Genomic DNA, 20233 nt, shown 5'->3' with positions numbered 1-20233 from the left:
AACATGCAGACACTAGGGGACTATTGGTCAGAGTAAACAGGATAACAGTTGTAACATGCAGACACTAGGGGACTATTATTCAGAGTAAACAGGATAACAGTTGTAACATGCAGACACTAGGGGAATATTGGTCAGAGTAAACAGTATAACAGTTGTAACATGCAGACACTAGGGGACTATTGGCCAGAGTAAACACTATAACAGCTGTAACATGCAGACACTAGGGGGCTATTGGTCAGAGTAAACAGGATAACAGTTGTAACATGCAGACACTAGGGGAATATTGGTCAGAGTAAACAGTATAACAGTTGTAACATGCAGACACTAGGGGACTATTGGTCAGAGTAAACAGGATAACAGTTGTAACATGCAGACACTAGGGGACTATTGGTCAGAGTAAACAGGATAACAGTTGTAACATGCAGACACTAGGGAACTATTGGTCAGAGAAGACCGTATAACTATCGTTTAGAACAGACAGTATAACAGTTTTAACAAAGAGGACAGGATGTTTTGGTATAGTTCCAGTGCCAAGTTTGTCAGTCTCTGCTCTGAGTATCTGTATAACTGTTGTGTGCACTTGTAAAACCGCTAGCTGTCAGGTGGTGGTGTTTTACGCTGTATCACAAAGGGGAAAACAGTCACACCCTCTAAGTCCATGGGATTCCAAAACGGCCTTCAGCGTGACGACCATTTGAAACCCAGGCCACACGCAACTTCGGGATGACATCGCAAATGATAAATACACACCCAGAATTGTTACACGCTGGGTGTTCGAATGTTCGAATGTGCAAAGGTTCAACAACATGCTGCAAACGTCTTAGTATAAAAACTAGGAATTAGTAAGGCCTCCACTGGAAACGAACTGCGTTAAGTAGTAAATTGTTTTCAACACGAAATGCTTTGAGTAACAAATTCATCAGCCTACATTTTCATAATACCAAATATATATACTGATGAAAGAGGATTAAGAACCGTCAATACACATTTATTTGACATAAAGATCTGTACTCAGTGCAGAGAGATTAAGATTAATAATTAAATGCTTATGCAATGCATATTCCAGCGACGTTTCACCTAGTGGCATATTTAGCTGGGATGTTTCATAATACTCTCCATCAGTATATATACATTAGTATACATAGTATACATAGATCACCAGTTGCTGTAAACACATTCGACATAGAAGTGACTCACTCTCAGAAGGTCTGTTAAATCAATGACTGTCGATAAAGTTAGAAAGGAAGGACCATCTTCGATTGTCCAGGGTATTCTATGACATTGTAATACGATAATACCCTTTGCCAATTCGCCACAAAGATTCGTTTTGGAAGTGAAGTCAGGATTTTAATGTCTCATGCTGTAATTTAGCACAGAATTTCTCACGCTCCTGTGAGTAATTAGATTGGAGGGCGTTTTGCGCAATCCGAATTCGACTCAATGCAATGCTGTATAAGCGAATGGCACTAGAGTATTCATATTCTTATATACTGACGAATAAAAGAAAGTATACATCCATGTTTTAAGGTGGCTTAAAATGGACCAAACAAGAAACGTCGATGATGATGTATTTCATACGCATATCATATTTTGCACTGCTTCGTCGACTGTTTCCAGCCTGGTAAAGTTTCGATGACGTCTCAGTCGATCACAACACCATCGACAGGATTTTCTAAAATTGACAGTCTGGGCACTTACGGATTTTGATTTATGGACCTGTTAAAAATCCTAGTTTAGGTTAGCCAAGAGAAATATTCAATTTTCAAGAGTATACTTTCTTTTGCCCGTCAGTTTAGAATCGCAATATATTACCCTGGAGAAGAGAGGATGGTCGGGATTAGAAGGGTTATGATCAGGGTGGGATACAAACACCGAGTTACCTTCAGCGCCAAATCCTTTCAAAGAAAACAGGTATCACAGGCTAATTATCAATAAGTCAGTTGTTTATTATCAACATCAAAACACATATCATTACTGCCTGGTGTATCTTTATGAGATATTGATCTATGTGAAAATATTGAGTTATAACACAAAAGCATGATCTGAATACAAACAATATAGCAATGGTCATTGATTGATTGATTGATTGATTGATTAGATCGATGGGTCAATACGTGTTTGTATAACGGTTTATCTCATAGGTATAATAACAAATCAAAATACACCCCAGGCATGCGTCATTGGAGTAAAAATACACATATGTTTTCAACAGGTAATTGCATAACTAGTGTTTCGTATAAGCGACATGTATTGTATAACAGTGTGTTTATCGGTTTCCAATAAGACGTCAATGTCGTGTGTGAAAGCGCTGAGGGTATAAAGCCACACCATGGTATATCTGATTGTTCTTTGTAGTTGGTTTTGATTGGTTGTCTCACCGTCGTCAGCCAATCATAATCCGGCTACTTGTGATGCAATGCTTATACACCCTTGCTGTCCTTTAGGGGCGGTAATGGGGTATTTATTCAGGCTTAGACCCAGATAATAAAATCAAACAGTTTGTCGCCATGGTTCAAAACACGGTTACCATATATGCCGTGTATGTTCACAAAGAACCGCTGTACGGTTTTCATATATGCTTTAAAGTGTTTACTCTCCGCCGCGTTAACCTGCAGGTCTCACTCAGGATCCATCGGTTTATTCCGCTAGGTACATAATGCGCATGCACTGTGTTGATCCGAATGATACATGTACTGAAATCTGTTACTGACTCCGGCATATTTGTCAACGTTAAAGAATACATGTCCTACAATGGTTTAATACAGCAACGGATAGCTGTTTAATTTATGTGTATTGGATGAGTTTGTAAATACAATGCATAATAGAGTTTTGCATTATAGTAGTTAAACTGTTTGATTTGCACTCTGGAAGTTGGTGAGTAAATAATGACATGCATAACGTCATTGACAAGGGCTTATTGCATACGGCGACGTTTGGATGTAGAATCATACGCGGTTAAAGATGTACGTTTTCCCTGAAAAACACTGTAATTTTAAATCGCAAATCATTGTAGAAATATTACAAATATTTTATTAATACAAATAATGTTCTGGCGTGCAAATCGGGACGAACAGGATTTGGAACCACGTTCATATACTTTTTCCGTGCCCATGGTTACAGGGAACTGCGGAGTCGACTTCGCTACCTGTGCCCCCAATTTGAAAATGATATTAGTTTACTGACTGAGACCGACTATGACTTTATACCACGTCATAACAGGTCCATCCGGGGGGATTCGAGTTCAGAAACGGTATCGCCCCAAGAAAAACCCGTGAAGATCCGTGTTGAAATTGGTCTTCATCAATCCATGCTTGTCGTAAGAGGCGACTAACGGGATCGGGTTGTCAGGCTCGCTGACTTCACATGTCATCTTATCCCAATTGCGTAGATCGATGTTCATGACGTCAATCACTAGATTGACTTGTTCAGACTCGATTATTTACAGACCGCCGCCATATAGCTGGAATATTGCTGAGTGAGGCGTTAAACAACAAACACAACTACCGTAAGGGCTAACTGGTCATTTCCGGCTCTCATGATTTAAATGGTCATTGGTATGATCTTCTTTTAATATAAGTGACAATAAGCATACGTTTTACTTAACATCGTATACGTATGGGTCGAACAGCGCTTGGCGTATTGATTCCTACGAATGTATGGAAAGTAAATGATATTAATTGTTACAAATTTATAATTTAAAAATATTTTGACATTTAAGTCTACCTGTCTTCATAATGATCGACTTCACGTGGCGTCATGACAACGCCCTTATGTCACAGAGCAGGTTTAAAGGTTACCTGTTAATTGGAAAAGTCCCGTGAATAATTTACATACGCAAGACTGAGAGCACTTTGGTGTATTGCAATACAGATAGCTTGAGTAAGACGAGGGACATGTGTTTGTATAACTCATGGTGGAATATGCGCCTTATATAGAGGACCTCACTATAGAGTACCTTCATATATCTTTCAATGACGTCAACACAGAAGATCTCGATATATCTTTCACTAACGTCAGTACAGAGCACCTCCATATATCTTTCACTAACGTCAGTGTAGGGCACCTCCATATATCTTTCACTAACGTCAGTACAGGGCACCTCCATATATCTTTCACTAACGTCAGTACAGGGCACCTCCATATATCTTTCACTAACGTCAGTATAGAGCACCTCCATATATCTTTCACTAACGTCAGTACAGGGCACCTCCATATATCTTTCACTAACGTCAGTACAGGGCACCTCCATATATCTTTCACTAACGTCAGTACAGGGCACCTCCATATATCTTTCACTAACGTCGGTATAGAGCACCTCCATATATCTTTCACTAACGTCAGTACAGGGCACCTCCATATATCTTTCACTAACGTCAGTATAGAGCACCTCCATATATCTTTCACTAACGTCAGTGTAGGGCACCTCCATATATCTTTCACTAACGTCAGTACAGGGCACCTCCATATATCTTTCACTAACGTCAGTACAGGGGCACCTCCATATATCTTTCACTAACGTCAGTACAGGGCACCTCCATATATCTTTCACTAACGTCAGTGTAGAGGCATTTCCATATATCTTTCACTAACGTCAGTGTAGGGCACCTCCATATATCTTTCACTAACGTCAGTATAGAGCACCTCCATATATCTTTCACTAACGTCAGTGTAGGGCACCTCCATGTATCTTTCACTAACGTCGGTATAGAGCATCTCCATATATCTTTCACTAACGTCAGTGTAGAGGACCTCCATATATCTTTCACTAACGTCAGTATAGAGGATCTCCATATATCTTTCACTAACGTCAGTACAGACGATGTCGATATATCTTTCACTAACGTCAGTGTAGAGGACCTCCATATATCTTTCACTAACGTCAGTGTAGAGGACCTCCATATATCTTTCACTAACGTCAGTACAGGGCACCTCCATATATCTTTCACTAACGTCAGTACAGGGCACCTCCATATATCTTTCACTAACGTCAGTGTATAGGGCACCTCCATATATCTTTCACTAACGTCAGTACAGGGCACCTCCATATATCTTTCACTAACGTCAGTACAGGGCACCTCCATATATCTTTCACTAACGTCAGTACAGGGCACCTCCATATATCTTTCACTAACGTCAGTGTAGAGGACCTCCATATATCTTTCACTAACGTCAGTGTAGAGCACCTCCATATATCTTTCACTAACGTCAGTGTAGAGGACCTCCATATATCTTTCACTAACGTCAGTACAGGGCACCTCCATATATCTTTCACTAACGTCAGTGTAGAGGACCTCCATATATCTTTCACTAACGTCAGTATAGAGCACCTCCATATATCTTTCACTAACGTCAGTGTAGAGCACCTCCATATATCTTTCAGGGCACCTCCATATAACGTCAGTATAGAGGCACCTCCATATATCTTTCACTAACGTCAGTACAGGGCACCTCCATATATCTTTCACTAACGTCAGTACAGGGCACCTCCATATATCTTTCACTAACGTCAGTACAGGGCACCTCAATATATCTTTCACTAACGTCAGTACAGGGCACCTCCATATATCTTTCACTAACGTCAGTACAGGGCACCTCCATATATCTTTCACTAACGTCAGTACAGGGCACCTCCATATATCTTTCACTAACGTCAGTACAGGGCACCTCCATATATCTTTCACTAACGTCAGTACAGGGCACCTCCATATATCTTTCACTAACGTCAGTACAGGGGGCACCTACATATATCTTTCACTAACGTCAGTACAGGGCACCTCCATATATCTTTCACTAACGTCAGTGTAGAGGCACCTCCATATATCTTTCACTAACGTCAGTACAGGGCACCTCCATATATCTTTCACTAACGTCAGTACAGGGCACCTCCATATATCTTTCACTAACGTCAGTACAGGGCACCTCCATATATCTTTCACTAACGTCAGTACAGGGCACCTCCATATATCTTTCACTAACGTCAGTACAGGGCACCTCCATATATCTTTCACTAACGTCAGTAATAGGGCACCTCCATATATCTTTCACTAACGTCAGTGTAGAGCACCTCCATATATCTTTCACTAACGTCAGTGTAGGGCACCTCCATATATCTTTCACTAACGTCAGTACAGGGCACCTCCATATATCTTTCACTAACGTCAGTGTAGAGGACCTCCATATATCTTTCACTAACGTCAGTATAGAGCACCTCCATATATCTTTCACTAACGTCAGTATAGAGCACCTCCATATATCTTTCACTAACGTCAGTGTAGAGGCACCTCCATATATCTTTCACTAACGTCAGTACAGGGCACCTCCATATATCTTTCACTAACGTCAGTACAGGGCACCTCCATATATCTTTCACTAACGTCAGTACAGGGCACCTCCATATATCTTTCACTAACGTCAGTGTAGAGCACCTCCATATATCTTTCACTAACGTCAGTATAGAGCACCTCCATATATCTTTCACTAACGTCAGTACAGGGCACCTCCATATATCTTTCACTAACGTCAGTATAGAGGACCTCCATATATCTTTCACTAACGTCAGTACAGGGCACCTCCATATATCTTTCACTAACGTCAGTACAGGGCACCTCCATATATCTTTCACTAACGTCAGTACAGGGCACCTCCATATATCTTTCACTAACGTCAGTACAGGGCACCTCCATATATCTTTCACTAACGTCAGTACAGGGCACCTCCATATATCTTTCACTAACGTCGGTGTAGGCACCTCCACTTTCAGAGCATCTCCATATATCTTTCACTAACGTCAGTACAGGGGCACCTCCATATATCTTTCACTAAAGGTCAGTGTAGGGCATCTCCATATATCTTTCACTAACGCGTCAGGTACAGAGCATCTCCTTATATCTTTCACTAACGTCAGTACAGGCACCTCCATATATCTTTCACTAACGTCAGTACAGAGCATCTCCATATATCTTTCACTAACGTCAGTACAGGGCATCTCCATATATCTTTCACTAACGGTCAGAGTAGGGCACCTCCATATATCTTTCACTAACGTCAGTATAGAGCATTTCCATATATCTTTCACTAACGTCAGTACAGGCGCATCTCCATATATCTTTCACTAACGTCAGGTGTAGGGCACCTCCATATATCTTTCACTAACGTCAGTACAGGGCATCTCCATATATCTTTCACTAACGTCAGTACAGAGCATTTCCATATATCTTTCACTAACGTCAGTATAGAGCACCTCCATATATCTTTCACTAACGTCAGTACAGGGCACCTCCATATATCTTTCACTAACGTCAGTACAGGGCACCTCCATATATCTTTCACTAACGTCAGTGTAGAGGACCTCCATATATCTTTCACTAACGTCAGTATAGAGGACCTCCATATATCTTTCACTAACGTCAGTACAGGGCACCTCCATATATCTTTCACTAACGTCAGTGTAGAGGACCTCCATATATCTTTCACTAACGTCAGTACAGGGCACCTCCATATATCTTTCACTAACGTCAGTATATAGAGCATCTCCATATATCTTTCACTAACGGTCAGTGTAGGGGGCACCTCCATATATCTTTTTACTAACGGTCAGTGTAGGGCATATCCATATATCTTTCACTAACGTCAGTACAGGGCACCTTCATATATCTTTCACTAACGTCAGTATAGAGCACCTCCATATATCTTTCACTAACGTCAGTACAGGGGCACCTCCATATATCTTTCACTAACGTCAGTGTAGAGCACCTCCATATATCTTTCACTAACGTCAGTATAGAGGCACCTCCATATATCTTTCACTAACGTCAGTACAGGGCACCTCCATATATCTTTCACTAACGTCAGTACAGGGCACCTCCATATATCTTTCACTAACGTCAGTGTAGGGCACCTCCATATATCTTTCACTAACGTCAGTGTAGAGGACCTCCATATATCTTTCACTAACGTCAGTGTAGAGCACCTCCATATATCTTTCACTAACGTCAGTACAGGGCACCTCCATATATCTTTCACTAACGTCAGTATAGGGCACCTCCATATATCTTTCACTAACGTCAGTACAGGGCACCTCCATATATCTTTCACTAACGTCAGTACAGGGCACCTCCATATATCTTTCACTAACGTCAGTACAGGGCACCTCCATATATCTTTCACTAACGGTCAGTACAGGGCACCTCCATATATCTTTCACTAACGTCAGTACAGGGGCACCTCCATATATCTTTCACTAACGTCAGTACAGGGCATCTCCATATATCTTTCACTAACGTCAGTACAGGGCACCTCCATATATCTTTTCACTAACGTCAGTGTAGGGCACCTCAAATATATCTTTCACTAGCGTCAGTACAGACATCTCCATATATCTTTCACTAACGTCAGTACAGAGGCATTTCCATATATCTTTCACTAACGTCAGTACAGGGCATCTCCATATATCTTTCACTAACGTCAGTACAGGGCATCTCCATATATCTTTCACTAAGGTCAGAGTACAGGGCACCTCCATATATCTTTCACTAACGTCAGTATAGAGGCATTTCCATATATCTTTCACTAACGTCAGGACAGAGAGCATCTCCATATATCTTTCACTAACGTCAGTGTAGGGCACCTCCATATATCTTTCACTCTACGTCAGTACAGAGCATCTCCATATATCTTTCACTAACGTCAGTACAGAGCACCTCCATATATCTTTCACTAACGTCAGTGTAGGGCACCTCCATATATCTTTCACTAACGTCAGTACAGAGCATTTCCATATATCTTTCACTAACGTCAATTAGTATAGAGGATCTCCATATATCTTTCACTAACGTCAATACAGGGCACCTCCATATATCTTTCACTAACGTCAGTACAGGGCACCTCCATATATCTTTCACTAACGTCAGTGTAGAGGACCTCCATATATCTTTCACTAACGTCAGTGTAGAGGACCTCCATATATCTTTCACTAACGTCAGTACAGGGCACCTCCATATATCTTTCACTAACGTCAGTGTAGAGGACCTCCATATATCTTTCACTAACGTCAGTACAGGGCACCTCCATATATCTTTCACTAACGTCAGTATAGAGGCACCTCCATATATCTTTCACTAACGTCAGTGTAGGGCACCTTCATATATCTTTCACTAACGTCAGTATAGAGGCACCTCCATATATTTTTCACTAACGGTCAGTGTAGAGGCACCTCCATATATCTTTCACTAACGTCAGTATAGAGGCATCTCCATATATCTTTCACTAACGTCAGTATAGAGCATCTCCATATATCTTTCACTAACGTCAGTACAGGGCACCTCCATATATCTTTCACTAACGTCAGTACAGAGGCATCTCCATATATCTTTCACTAACGTCAGTGTAGGGCATTTCCATATATCTTTCACTAACGTCAGTACAGGGCACCTCCATATATCTTTCACTAACGTCAGTGTAGAGGGCACCTCCATATATCTTTCACTAACACCAGTACAGAAGAACGAAATATATCTTTCACTAACGTCAGTGTAGAGGCACCTCCATATATCTTTCACTAACGTCAGTGTAGAGGGACCTCCATATATCTTTCACTAAGACCAGTACAGAAGATCTCGATATATCTTCACTAACGTCAAAGTACAGAAGATCTCGATATATCTTTCACTAACGTCAGTGTAGAGGGACCTCCATATATCTTTCACTAACGTCAGTGTAAAGGGACCTCCATATATCTTTCACTAACACCAGTACAGACGATCTCGATATATCTTTCACTAACGTCAGTACAGAGCGATCTCGATATATCTTTCACTAACGTCAGTATAGGGCACCTCCATATATCTTTCACTAACGTCAGTGTAGAGGACCTCCATATATCTTTCACTAACGTCAGTACAGACGATGTCGATATATCTTTCACTAACGTCAGTACAGACGATGTCGATATATCTTTCACTAACGTCAGTGTAGAGGACCTCCATATATCTTTCACTAACGTCAGTACAGACGATCTCGATATATCTTTCACTAACGTCAGTACAGACGATGTCGATATATCTTTCACTAACGTCAGTGTAGAGGACCTCCATATATCTTTCACTAACATCAGTACAGAGAGATCTTGATATATCTTTCACTAACGTCAGTACAGAAAATCTTGATATATCTTTCACTAACGTCAGTACAGAGGACCTCGGATATCTTTCACTAACGTCGGTGTAGAGCACCTCCATATATATTTCACTAACGTCAGTGTAGAGGACCTCGAGATATCTTTCACTAACGTCAGTGTAGAGGGACCTCAATACATCTTTCACTAACGTCAGTGTAGAGGACCCATCCATATATCTTTCACTAACGTCAGTGTAGAGGACCTCAATATATCCTAACATCAATAAAGTCAGCAGAGTCCCCAATATATCCTTCAGTAACATCAGCAGAGAGTCCCCCAATATATCCTTCAGTAACATCAGCAGAGAGTCCCCCAATATATCCTTCAGTAACATCAGCAGAGAGTCCCCCAATATATCCTTCAGTAACATCAGCAGAGAGTCCCCAATATATCCTTCAGTAACATCAGCAGAGAGTCCCCAATATATCCTTCAGCAACATCAGCAGAGAGAGTCCCCAATATATTCTTCAGGAACATCAGCAGAGAGTCCCCAATATATCCTTCAGTAACATCAGCAGAGAGTCCCCAATATATCCTTCAGTAACATCAGCATAGAGAGTCCCCAATATATCCTTCAGTAACATCAGTAGGGAGTCCCCAATATATCCTTCAGCAACATCAGCAGAGAGTCCCCAATATATCCTTCAGCAACATCAGCAGAGAGTCCCCCAATATATCCTTCAGTAACATCAGCAGAGAGTCCCCAATATATCCTTCAGTAACATCAGCAGAGAGTCCCCCAATATATCCTTCAGTAACATCAGCAGAGAGTCCCCAATATATCCTTCAGTAACATCAGCAGAGAGTCCCCCAATATATCCTTCAGTAACATCAGCAGAGAGTCCCCAATATATCCTTCAGTAACATCAGCAGAGAGTCCCCCAATATATCCTTCAGTAACATCAGCAGAGAGTCCCCCAATATATCCTTCAGTAACATCAGCAGAGAGTCCCCCAATATATCCTTCAGTAACATCAGCAGAGAGTCCCCCAATATATCTTTCAGTAACATCAGCAGAGAGTCCCCCAATATATCCTTCAGTAACATCAGCAGAGAGTCCCCCAATATATCCTTCAGTAACATCAGCAGAGAGTCCCCAATATATCCTTCAGTAACATCAGCAGAGAGTCCCCAATATATCCTTCAGTAACATCAGCAGAGAGTCCCCCAATATATCCTTCAGTAACATCAGCAGAGAGTCCCCCAATATATCCTTCAGTAACATCAGCAGAGAGTCCCCCAATATATCCTTCAGTAACATCAGCAGAGAGTCCCCAATATATCCTTCAGTAACATCAGCAGAGAGTCCCCCAATCTATCCTTCAGTAACATCAGCAGTGAGTCCCCCAATATATCCTTCAGTAACATCAGCAGAGAGTCCCCAATATATCCTTCAGTAAGACGCCGAAGACCCGGGTTCGAATCCCCACATGGGTACAATGTGTGAAGCCCATTTCTGGTGTCCCCCGCCGTGATGTTGCTAGAATATTGCTAAAAGCGGCGTAAAACCAAACTCAGTCAGTCAGTCCTTCAGTAAGATCAGTATAGAGGACCTCGATATACCTTTCACTAACATGAGCACAGACTGTGCTAGACGAGCAATAGCCTGCAGCTATCTCCCAAACAGTACATTCAGTGTGTGGAACGTCGGGGAAGTGCACTCTTGGGTGTACCGTGTGTAAATATTTCCGAGGTGGCGTCACACACAGACAGGAGAAATCAATGACGGCCTACATTGTCAAGAAGCCGTTAATGAAGCCGGAGATACCTGTATTATTCATCAGGTGATTGTCCTACCTTTGCAGGCGGTGTTACCTGTTGTGATTGCAAATATGTACAACAGTATATTACTGTGGCCATTTCCCATACAAAGTTCCAGACCGGTCTGGCATTCACAGTGTGTGGAATTAACATTTACAATAGGCTCGTTAGGCCTCACAACATGGAAGATTATTACAAGAATTTCTGTTATAGATATGTGGGTCCATGGAGTCATTCAAATTGACACGACATAACGTCTGTCTCTGTATGTTTGTGTGTTTGTTTGTTTGTTTGTTTACTCCATAACATCACTTATCAGTATTTCAGTGGTCTGTAAATAATCCAGTCGGAAACAGACCTATCCAGTGACTGAAAAATATATGACTAGTTGATGGTGCTCTGAGGATTAACCTTATGCCTTTTTCCTAAAGTTTAATTTGTTTGTTGTCCATTTGTTTGCTGACGTGATGTAGTCAACTTACGTACGTTATTCTACGTCCTGTAAATTATAACAGATTTTGTGGCGGGTGCTTTTTAAAGTTTTTAACCGAGGTTTACTTACCTAGGTTTCACTACTACTTTTACTTACTAGGTTTCAAGTAAAGCCGGGCAGTGGGGTAGCCCAATGGTTAAAGTGTTCGCTCTTCACGCCGAAGACCCGGGTTCGATTCCTCACATGGGTACAATGTGTGAAGCTCATTTCTGGTGTCCCCCGCCGTGATATTGCTGGAATATAGCTAAAAGCGGCGTAAAACCAAACTCACTCACTCACTTACTCAAGTAAAGCCAAATATCATGATCCATGCTTATTCCTTTTGCCTTGAAATTTGTTTGTCTGTTTGACTTGTTCTTTAACGACATACTCATCAATCTTCCCGCCATAAGTCTGGACCAGACAATCACATACAGTAAGTAAGCAGAACCACCTTCAAACACCCAACGATGAACGATTATCTCATTACGCTGTAATGTTGAGGAAATGTTCAATATTTCAACGGAATTAGCACGGGAGAAACTAGATGGCCATGATCAACCCCCGACTTAATGCCCAATAAGCTCATCACACACATTTGTATTTGACCAGTCCGTCCATTTAATTAAGGTATGAACATCTAGATCCAGCTTTCACCGACACAGCTTGCTTTAAACCACCATGATGACGTTGCGCTATATTTGGTGCAGTTGATTCCCAGCCAGGAATTCAATGGCCAGTTAGAACGTTTATTTAAGAAACAAAACTAACGTAATAAATCATTTCGCACGTTTATAGTACTTCAATCACAACGTGGTTCAAGTCAGATAAGACTAGATGCTCATACTGTTGATCACTGGATTGTCTGATCCAGATTGGATTATTTACCGACCGTCGCCATATAGCTGTAATATTGCTGAATGCGGCGTGAAACAACAAACAAACAAACAATGAACCACTGTTTGTCGTAAGGTCCGACTAACATATGAACCCGCTGGCACCACGAGTTAGACTTTGTCCCCAACAACCTATCCTGTAGTAAGAGGCGAATTAAGGAATCAGGGCCCCGTGCCACAAAGCGATCGTAACTCCCATACTTGAATATAGGCTTAGGACAGGGCTAAAGCCTCTTTATGGACCTAGGCCCTGTTGGTGTCGGCGTATCCTGACGGCGTGGATCGCTTCCCTTAACATCAATCACTGGATTGTCTGGTACAGACCCGATTATTCACAGGTCGCCTTCAGTTACGTGGAATGTTGCTGACTGGGGGCCAAAGCAAAATGCTGAATATTATGATAATGGTATCAGTAGTTACCATGCATATGTACATGCATACCATCGGTATACGGTTTCTGATATCAGTCACACACATGATGATATGTGGTTCTACAAAGTTAAACCTTATCGAAAAGATTGGGAAAGGATCGTTCCACATTGCAACAGAAAAAATAATCAGATAATAAAAGTAATTCTCGTAATGCAAACTGGATGCAAAATGTATACTTTGTAAATATAGTTTGTCAAAAGATCAACTGATCTGAAAACGCTAACAACTAGTGTCAACTATTAAACCAGCTGTCACGTGCACTATAAAAGTACTAGTTTAAAGTACTGAAAAAAATATTCCCAAAAAATATTTTTGATCTCAAACTGTTTTGTTCAGTATTTTAATGCACATGCCAAATTAACCATGTCTGTGTCTCGCTTCTTGTATTATGATCATGAGAGATCCTTTAAGGCTTGCATATATGTAAAAGTGCTTACCAATTCCTGGATTCGACCTAGGCAAGACAAGCCAGGCAGTACAAACTAATCTGATAAAGAATTAAATAGCCATTGAGCCAATAGGAACTATGCAAGGAATGAGTATATAATCTTGCATAATCGCATAGACTTCAACTTCATTCTGTACATCTAAGTCACAAGATTTTTTAAAAATATGAGCAGTTCAAACTTGAATATTTCCTTAACGTTTTGTAGTCGTATTGGTTTTGGTGGTGGTGGTGGTGGTGCTGCTGCTGCTGCTGCTGCTGTTGACACGCATTAGAGACTCCTCGCACATATACGGTAACCAAGGTTACAAGATATTTATTTTCAAATCACTTAGCACAGTGTATATGCTTCTCCTAATTCATCAATATACTGTTCTTTAGGTTGGTATGGATTTACATTACCCTGCTATAGGTGACATATATAAAGAAGCTACGAACATATTTTTTAAACATTTATGAGTGGAACAATGTATATGGTATACTGTGGAAATGAATAATTAATAAGGCTACAAGATGTGCGAGAATTGAATATTTAGTACCAGTATATGGTATCAGTGAGATAATTGGGCAGAACTTACCAATTCCAAACGGCGCTTCTTCATCTTTGCCTGGTTTACCGCAGTAGTCTTTGTCGGCGATGTATGCGACGACCACGAGGATGGGGAAGAACAGCAGCGTGACAATGGCCTCCCATAGGTCAACGTAATCAGGGGTTATTCCTATGAGGATGACCAATAGCCATAGATATGCAAAGAGGCTGAAAATGCTAGTTACTGCAAATACCTTCACGTTCTTGATCAGCTTCTTCTCAGCTGCTGGAACAGCTACGATACACATGGCAGTGATAACAAACAGATTGAATGCTGCGGATCCAACGATGGTACTGGGTCCAAGATCCTTAGATCTGAAGCCATTGAAGCTGACTTCAATAACGGATAGTAAGATTTCAGGGGCACTTGATCCCAGAGCCATCAGCGTCAAATTGGCTACAGTGTCATTCCATACTTTAACCTCGACATCAATATACCCAGTTGGTGAGGTAGAAGAATGGATCCGAATCGGTCTAGTCCGGCTGGTGATGGTTTCTATAGAACGCATGAATATGTCAGCAACTATAGACACTGCCATGAAGCTCCATAGGAGACCAATGAAATAAATGGTGGCTCGTGCGGCTATAGGCCATGTGTACTCACTGACGAAGGGCATCAACAGCCCTATATCAGAGCATTGATAGTTCTCCACGTTACATGTGGTCGTGTTCGGCATGGTGGACGCGTTGTGTCGTCTGCTACCTCCTCAAGGAACTGTCGTCTGCTACTTTCACAAATAACTGTCGTCTGCTTCTTTCAAATGACGTCTGCTTGGTGTTCATCTGGAAGAAGCAAACACAACACGCATACACAAGGAACTTCGACTTGTTTTCTTCATTTATGAGTGAGTGAGTTTAGTTTTACGCCGCTTTAAGCAATATTTTCGCAGTATCACGACGGGGGACACCAGAAATTCTTCATTTATGATCTCTGATCAAGGATAGATGGCGTGAAACGGCTGTCTTTAACAAAATATTGTTTCAACCTGATTCTACTGTTTCTCAAAGCTTCAGGTACGCAGAAATACGAGAATTTATTGATGCAGCTGTATAAACGATTTTGTAATGCATGTAACATGGAGTATCATTTAGCAGCTGCTACAGACTTCGTTATACTTGTAATATGAGACTATGCCACGTTCCGTCCATGCACAAAGACAGGTAGGCCTACAAGTAGGTAAATTCATGGCCTGTGTTTCGTAACGGTTACGGACTTGACACGATGGTACAAGCTAAAAGTCATACAATACACACTCAGCAATTATACCAAATGGAAATAATCCTGCATGTACCATATAAACAAGTGGTTGATGTTATGAGCATCAACCCAAGACGTCTGGGTACAAAGACATGTAATCTTAGTTTAATTTTGGGCGGTGGGGTAGCCTAGTGGTTAAAGCGTTCGCTCGTCACGCCGAAGGCCCGGGTTCGATTCCCCGCATGGGTACAAATTTCTGATGTCCTCGGCCGTGATGTTGCTGGAATATTACTAAAAACTGCGTAAAACCATACTCACTCACTCGCTCGCTCACTTAGTTTAATTTGGACATTACGCAAGGGAATATGGCTTTTAGAAGTATGAATAAAGATGAACGGTATCTGTTTACAACCAATGTAGGTGCCTTCATCATTAACATGGCTAATTGATGACTTCTTTCAGTCAGATATACACCCGGTATATCCAGTTGACATCATTCAGACACACAGTGAGTGAGGTTAGGTTTACGCCGCACTCAGCAATATCAGAGCTATATGGCGGCGGTCTGTGGATAATCAAATCTGGACCAAACAATCCAGTGATCAACAGCATGAGCATCGATCTACGCAATTAAGATACGATGACAGCGAACCTGACCATCCGATCTCCTGAGTCGCCTCTTACGAGAAGCATGGGTTACTGAAGATCAGATGAGACTGACTGACTGACTGAGTTTGGTTTTACGCCGCTTTTAGCAATATTCCAGCAATATCACGGCGGGGGACACCAGAAATGGGCTTCACTCATTGTACCCATGTGGGGATTCGAACCTGGGTCTTCTGCGTAACGAGCCAACGCTTTAACCACTAGACTACCCCACCGCCCCAGATCAGATAAGAAACATGTACAGGAGACATAGTGGCGGTAGGGTAGTCTAGTGGTTAAAGCGTTCGCTCGTTCCACCGAAGACCCGAGTTCGATTCCTCACATGGGTACAATGGGTGAAGCTCACTCACTCACGACATATTATGAAGTCATATTTACAAACTTAAATCCAGTTCATCATTGTTCAGTCGGACATACACCTACATAGACAGAATACCAAGTAGAAACCTTCCGATAGACCGCCCCACACAGATTAGACACCTTTCACTGAACTGTGACTGACACATACAGAATAGGTCATCTGTTCACATGTAGGTCAGTGTTAAGGCTTGTGACGCGCAGGCCATTCAGAAGTATCCCACGTTAGGTCATTCAACCGTGTTGTTCAGAAACACGGCCATGTGACCTTCACCCAACACCGACGCTTAACCAAAGACCCGGCAACAAGGCGAGGCGAGAGGGAACGCCATTAGCGGTGAATTCTGTTACAAGATTTATTTCTTCTACGCCCGACCTGTACTGTGGCTATGGCTATAGAGTCGATCTCCGGCAAATAAACATTGCTTATGACGACAGGGTGACAATGAATCCGTGCCAATGAATTCAGAGCTCTATGTCACTGCACCTCACAACGGTGCGGGTTAAGCAATAATCTCAAACAACCATTTGCCGTCGTTTAGGTCCTGGCATGACTTCAAACACGCTCGATTATCCAGCGTACGTGGATATCTAGTAAGCTGGATGTTTAAGTGAGTGAGTGAGTGAGTTTGGATTTACGCCGCTTTTAGCAATATTCTAGCAATATCACGACGGGGGACACCATGAATATTTGAGGATGACTCAGTCTCAATGGCGGATCCAGGAGGGGCTGGGGGTAGGGGTGGGGGTTGTTTGGGAGTGTTCAGGGGATTCGGAACCCCAATCCCCACACACTCTTTGAAAATGACTAAAAGACCACATTGAAGTTAATGTTTTGCATTGGCGGAGCCAACGTTGGGTTCAGGGTGTACGACAAAAATTCTCCGTGTATTCATATACAACTTGTCATATATACTTATACTTATATATTCATTCAGTATTAATGCGCTCAAGCACACACATACATTTATTTATTTATTCTGTATTTACAATACTACTTTATCATGAATCTTTTATTTCGTACAGCTTGTTACAGTACTGTGCAACAATCTGGGCTACTGTGAATATTTGCATATCAATCCCTTATTATAGACAGGGGCAGTGGTGTAGCCTTGTAGTTTAGGGTTCGCTCGTCACGTTAAAGACCCGGGTTCGATTTCCTACATGGGTACAATGTGTGAAGCCCATTTCTGGTGTCCCCGCCGTGATATGGCTGGAATATTGCTAAAAGCGACTTAAAACCATACTTTAATATTCTTCCCTTCTGTTAGGATCAGTGTTCATTCTGTCAACCACTAGTTTAACCAGTCAATCATTTTCAACTTAGAAGCGTTGTTGCAAACCGCTAAAACTTCTTATCAGCACCGCTGTGACGTCACGGTTCACGCAGGTATATTTTTTTATGCGTCGATACTGTTTGTTCCCGTTGACCCATTAGCACACATCCCAACCCTAACCCTCACCTAACCGTAAATCAGAAAACACCACCCCGTTACTACCAAAATATTGTGTACGTAGGCGGGGCCAATTTGTTTGTATTTGACCCGATCGTTGTGCCACAGTTAATATAGAAAGCTACCGTTCGAAAATTATTCATGAACAGGCGACATTCGTGGAGTGAGACTGAAAGTTAATATCATGAGAGAAATATCCACTTACTCATATATATTCGTTTAAGGAGCCGCAGAGTATATCTTTTGTATGATAACCGGTATCAGCGTATAAAATGTCTTTGTTTCGAAAGGTCGCTTAAAAGTTTCATGTAAGCGTTTCCGTTTAACAATAACTATTCAAAAGATTGTGTATTGCAACATAAATAAAATAACTATTTAAACATTTAAAGGACTTATGCACAATCTTAATTAAATGGTTTTGTTTCATGTTGGGTTTTCAACTTTTGGATTTTAAAGATGTATCAAATACAATCGAAAATGTTAAGATAGAAAGTATAAAGTGTTGTACGACGACAAGTATATTCAAACAAATATTTGTAGTGTAAATGCAACATAAAAAAGGACCGCAGATGAAAAATAACATCTGGCAGGAAACATACTTCGGTTTGTGTAAATGTAAACCTGTAGAATAGTAAATAGACACTCGTCAGAATATTCATATAGTTTCATGGAAATATAACCCGAAATATCTGTGTTAATCATATCGTGCAATATCTAAGTCGCTATCAGTATGTGAATGACAAACCACTCTACCTGTATTGAAATACGCGTTAAAAATCTAAATCCCTAATTCAATTAAATATATTTTATTCCTTATAAACCACCGACGGCTGTACAAGAGGTTGTACAAAGTTATAACAAATTTATACATTTAATACAAATACGTACAATATGCTGCTGAAAGGCTATTGCTGAATTGATACCATAGTACTTATCTACAATAAACAGATTTTGCTGAAGGTGTAAGATCTTTTAATAAGGTTGAAAAGAATAAACATTCAAGCCATATCAGATATTATTTTTTGGAATATATAAAACAATCATCCACGTGAAAAGGCCTGGCAACAAAATATACACGTATAGTGAAATAGACTCTCTACTGACAAAAACAGTAGCCCTAACAATGAAGTTGCAACATCACACCTTTAAACATACATAGCCATGGCGATACATATTTTTCAGGGATTAAGATAATCCTCAAGATCACGCTGCCGTGGCAGCACGTCCGTCTATCCATTGTGTTCATCTGTATTATTGATTTAATATTCCATCACTCACCTGTTTCACCCTCCACTCTCCAGCGTTGGGGACAGAAGCCAGTGTGTTTATGTTTGTCGCTAGCAAAGTGGGCCGACGTAACGCGATTCTACCCTGGCTGTTTTTACCTGTCTCTCCAGTGCAGCGTGTTTTGCGCGTTGCTAGCAAACACCCGCCAGTGGACGAGACATTCGTACAGGTAATCTACAAGGGCGACAACTGGTGCTTTCCAAACACGGTTTCCATGATGCGGGTATAATTAGATCGTTCCACATGCTGACGTACGACGAATGAGATGAAATATTTATTGAATGGTTCAGAGGTATAATGTTCAGGAATTATTCTGAAGAATATTTGAAGGAAACCGGTTCATATGCTATGGTTTTCGTTTTGGGGTGAAATTATGTGCAAAGCGTTGCATATGGATACAATTTGTATTCACATACATTAGGGGTAAGTTTGTTTGGGTTTTATTTCGAATTCACTATTTTTTGTCGAGTTTAAACAAATCCGGGATTCGATGACTTCGGGT

The 20233-nt window shown here is 41.2% G+C and overlaps 1 protein-coding gene across 1 annotated transcript in view; it reads right to left on the bottom strand.

Moving 5' to 3' along the window:
* LOC124259860 (sodium/calcium exchanger 2-like) overlaps nucleotides 1-19829 on the bottom strand; it is a 39562-nt gene extending 19733 nt beyond the window's left edge. Inside the window, exons 1-2 of the mRNA XM_046694075.1 lie at nucleotides 19723-19829; nucleotides 14759-15552 (exon numbers count right to left, since the gene is read on the bottom strand). Of these exons, the coding sequence (XP_046550031.1) occupies nucleotides 14759-15446 (688 nt within the window). The 5' untranslated portion in view covers nucleotides 15447-15552; nucleotides 19723-19829. The remainder of the gene's footprint in view (nucleotides 1-14758; nucleotides 15553-19722) is intronic.
* Between the last annotated feature and the right edge of the window lie 404 nt (nucleotides 19830-20233).

This window comes from Haliotis rubra, unplaced genomic scaffold, assembly GCF_003918875.1.
Source record: "Haliotis rubra isolate DU_JTF1 unplaced genomic scaffold, ASM391887v1 Scf74, whole genome shotgun sequence".
NCBI classification, from domain to species: Eukaryota; Metazoa; Mollusca; class Gastropoda; order Lepetellida; family Haliotidae; genus Haliotis; species Haliotis rubra.
This window is presented reverse-complemented; position numbering and strand designations above follow the sequence as displayed.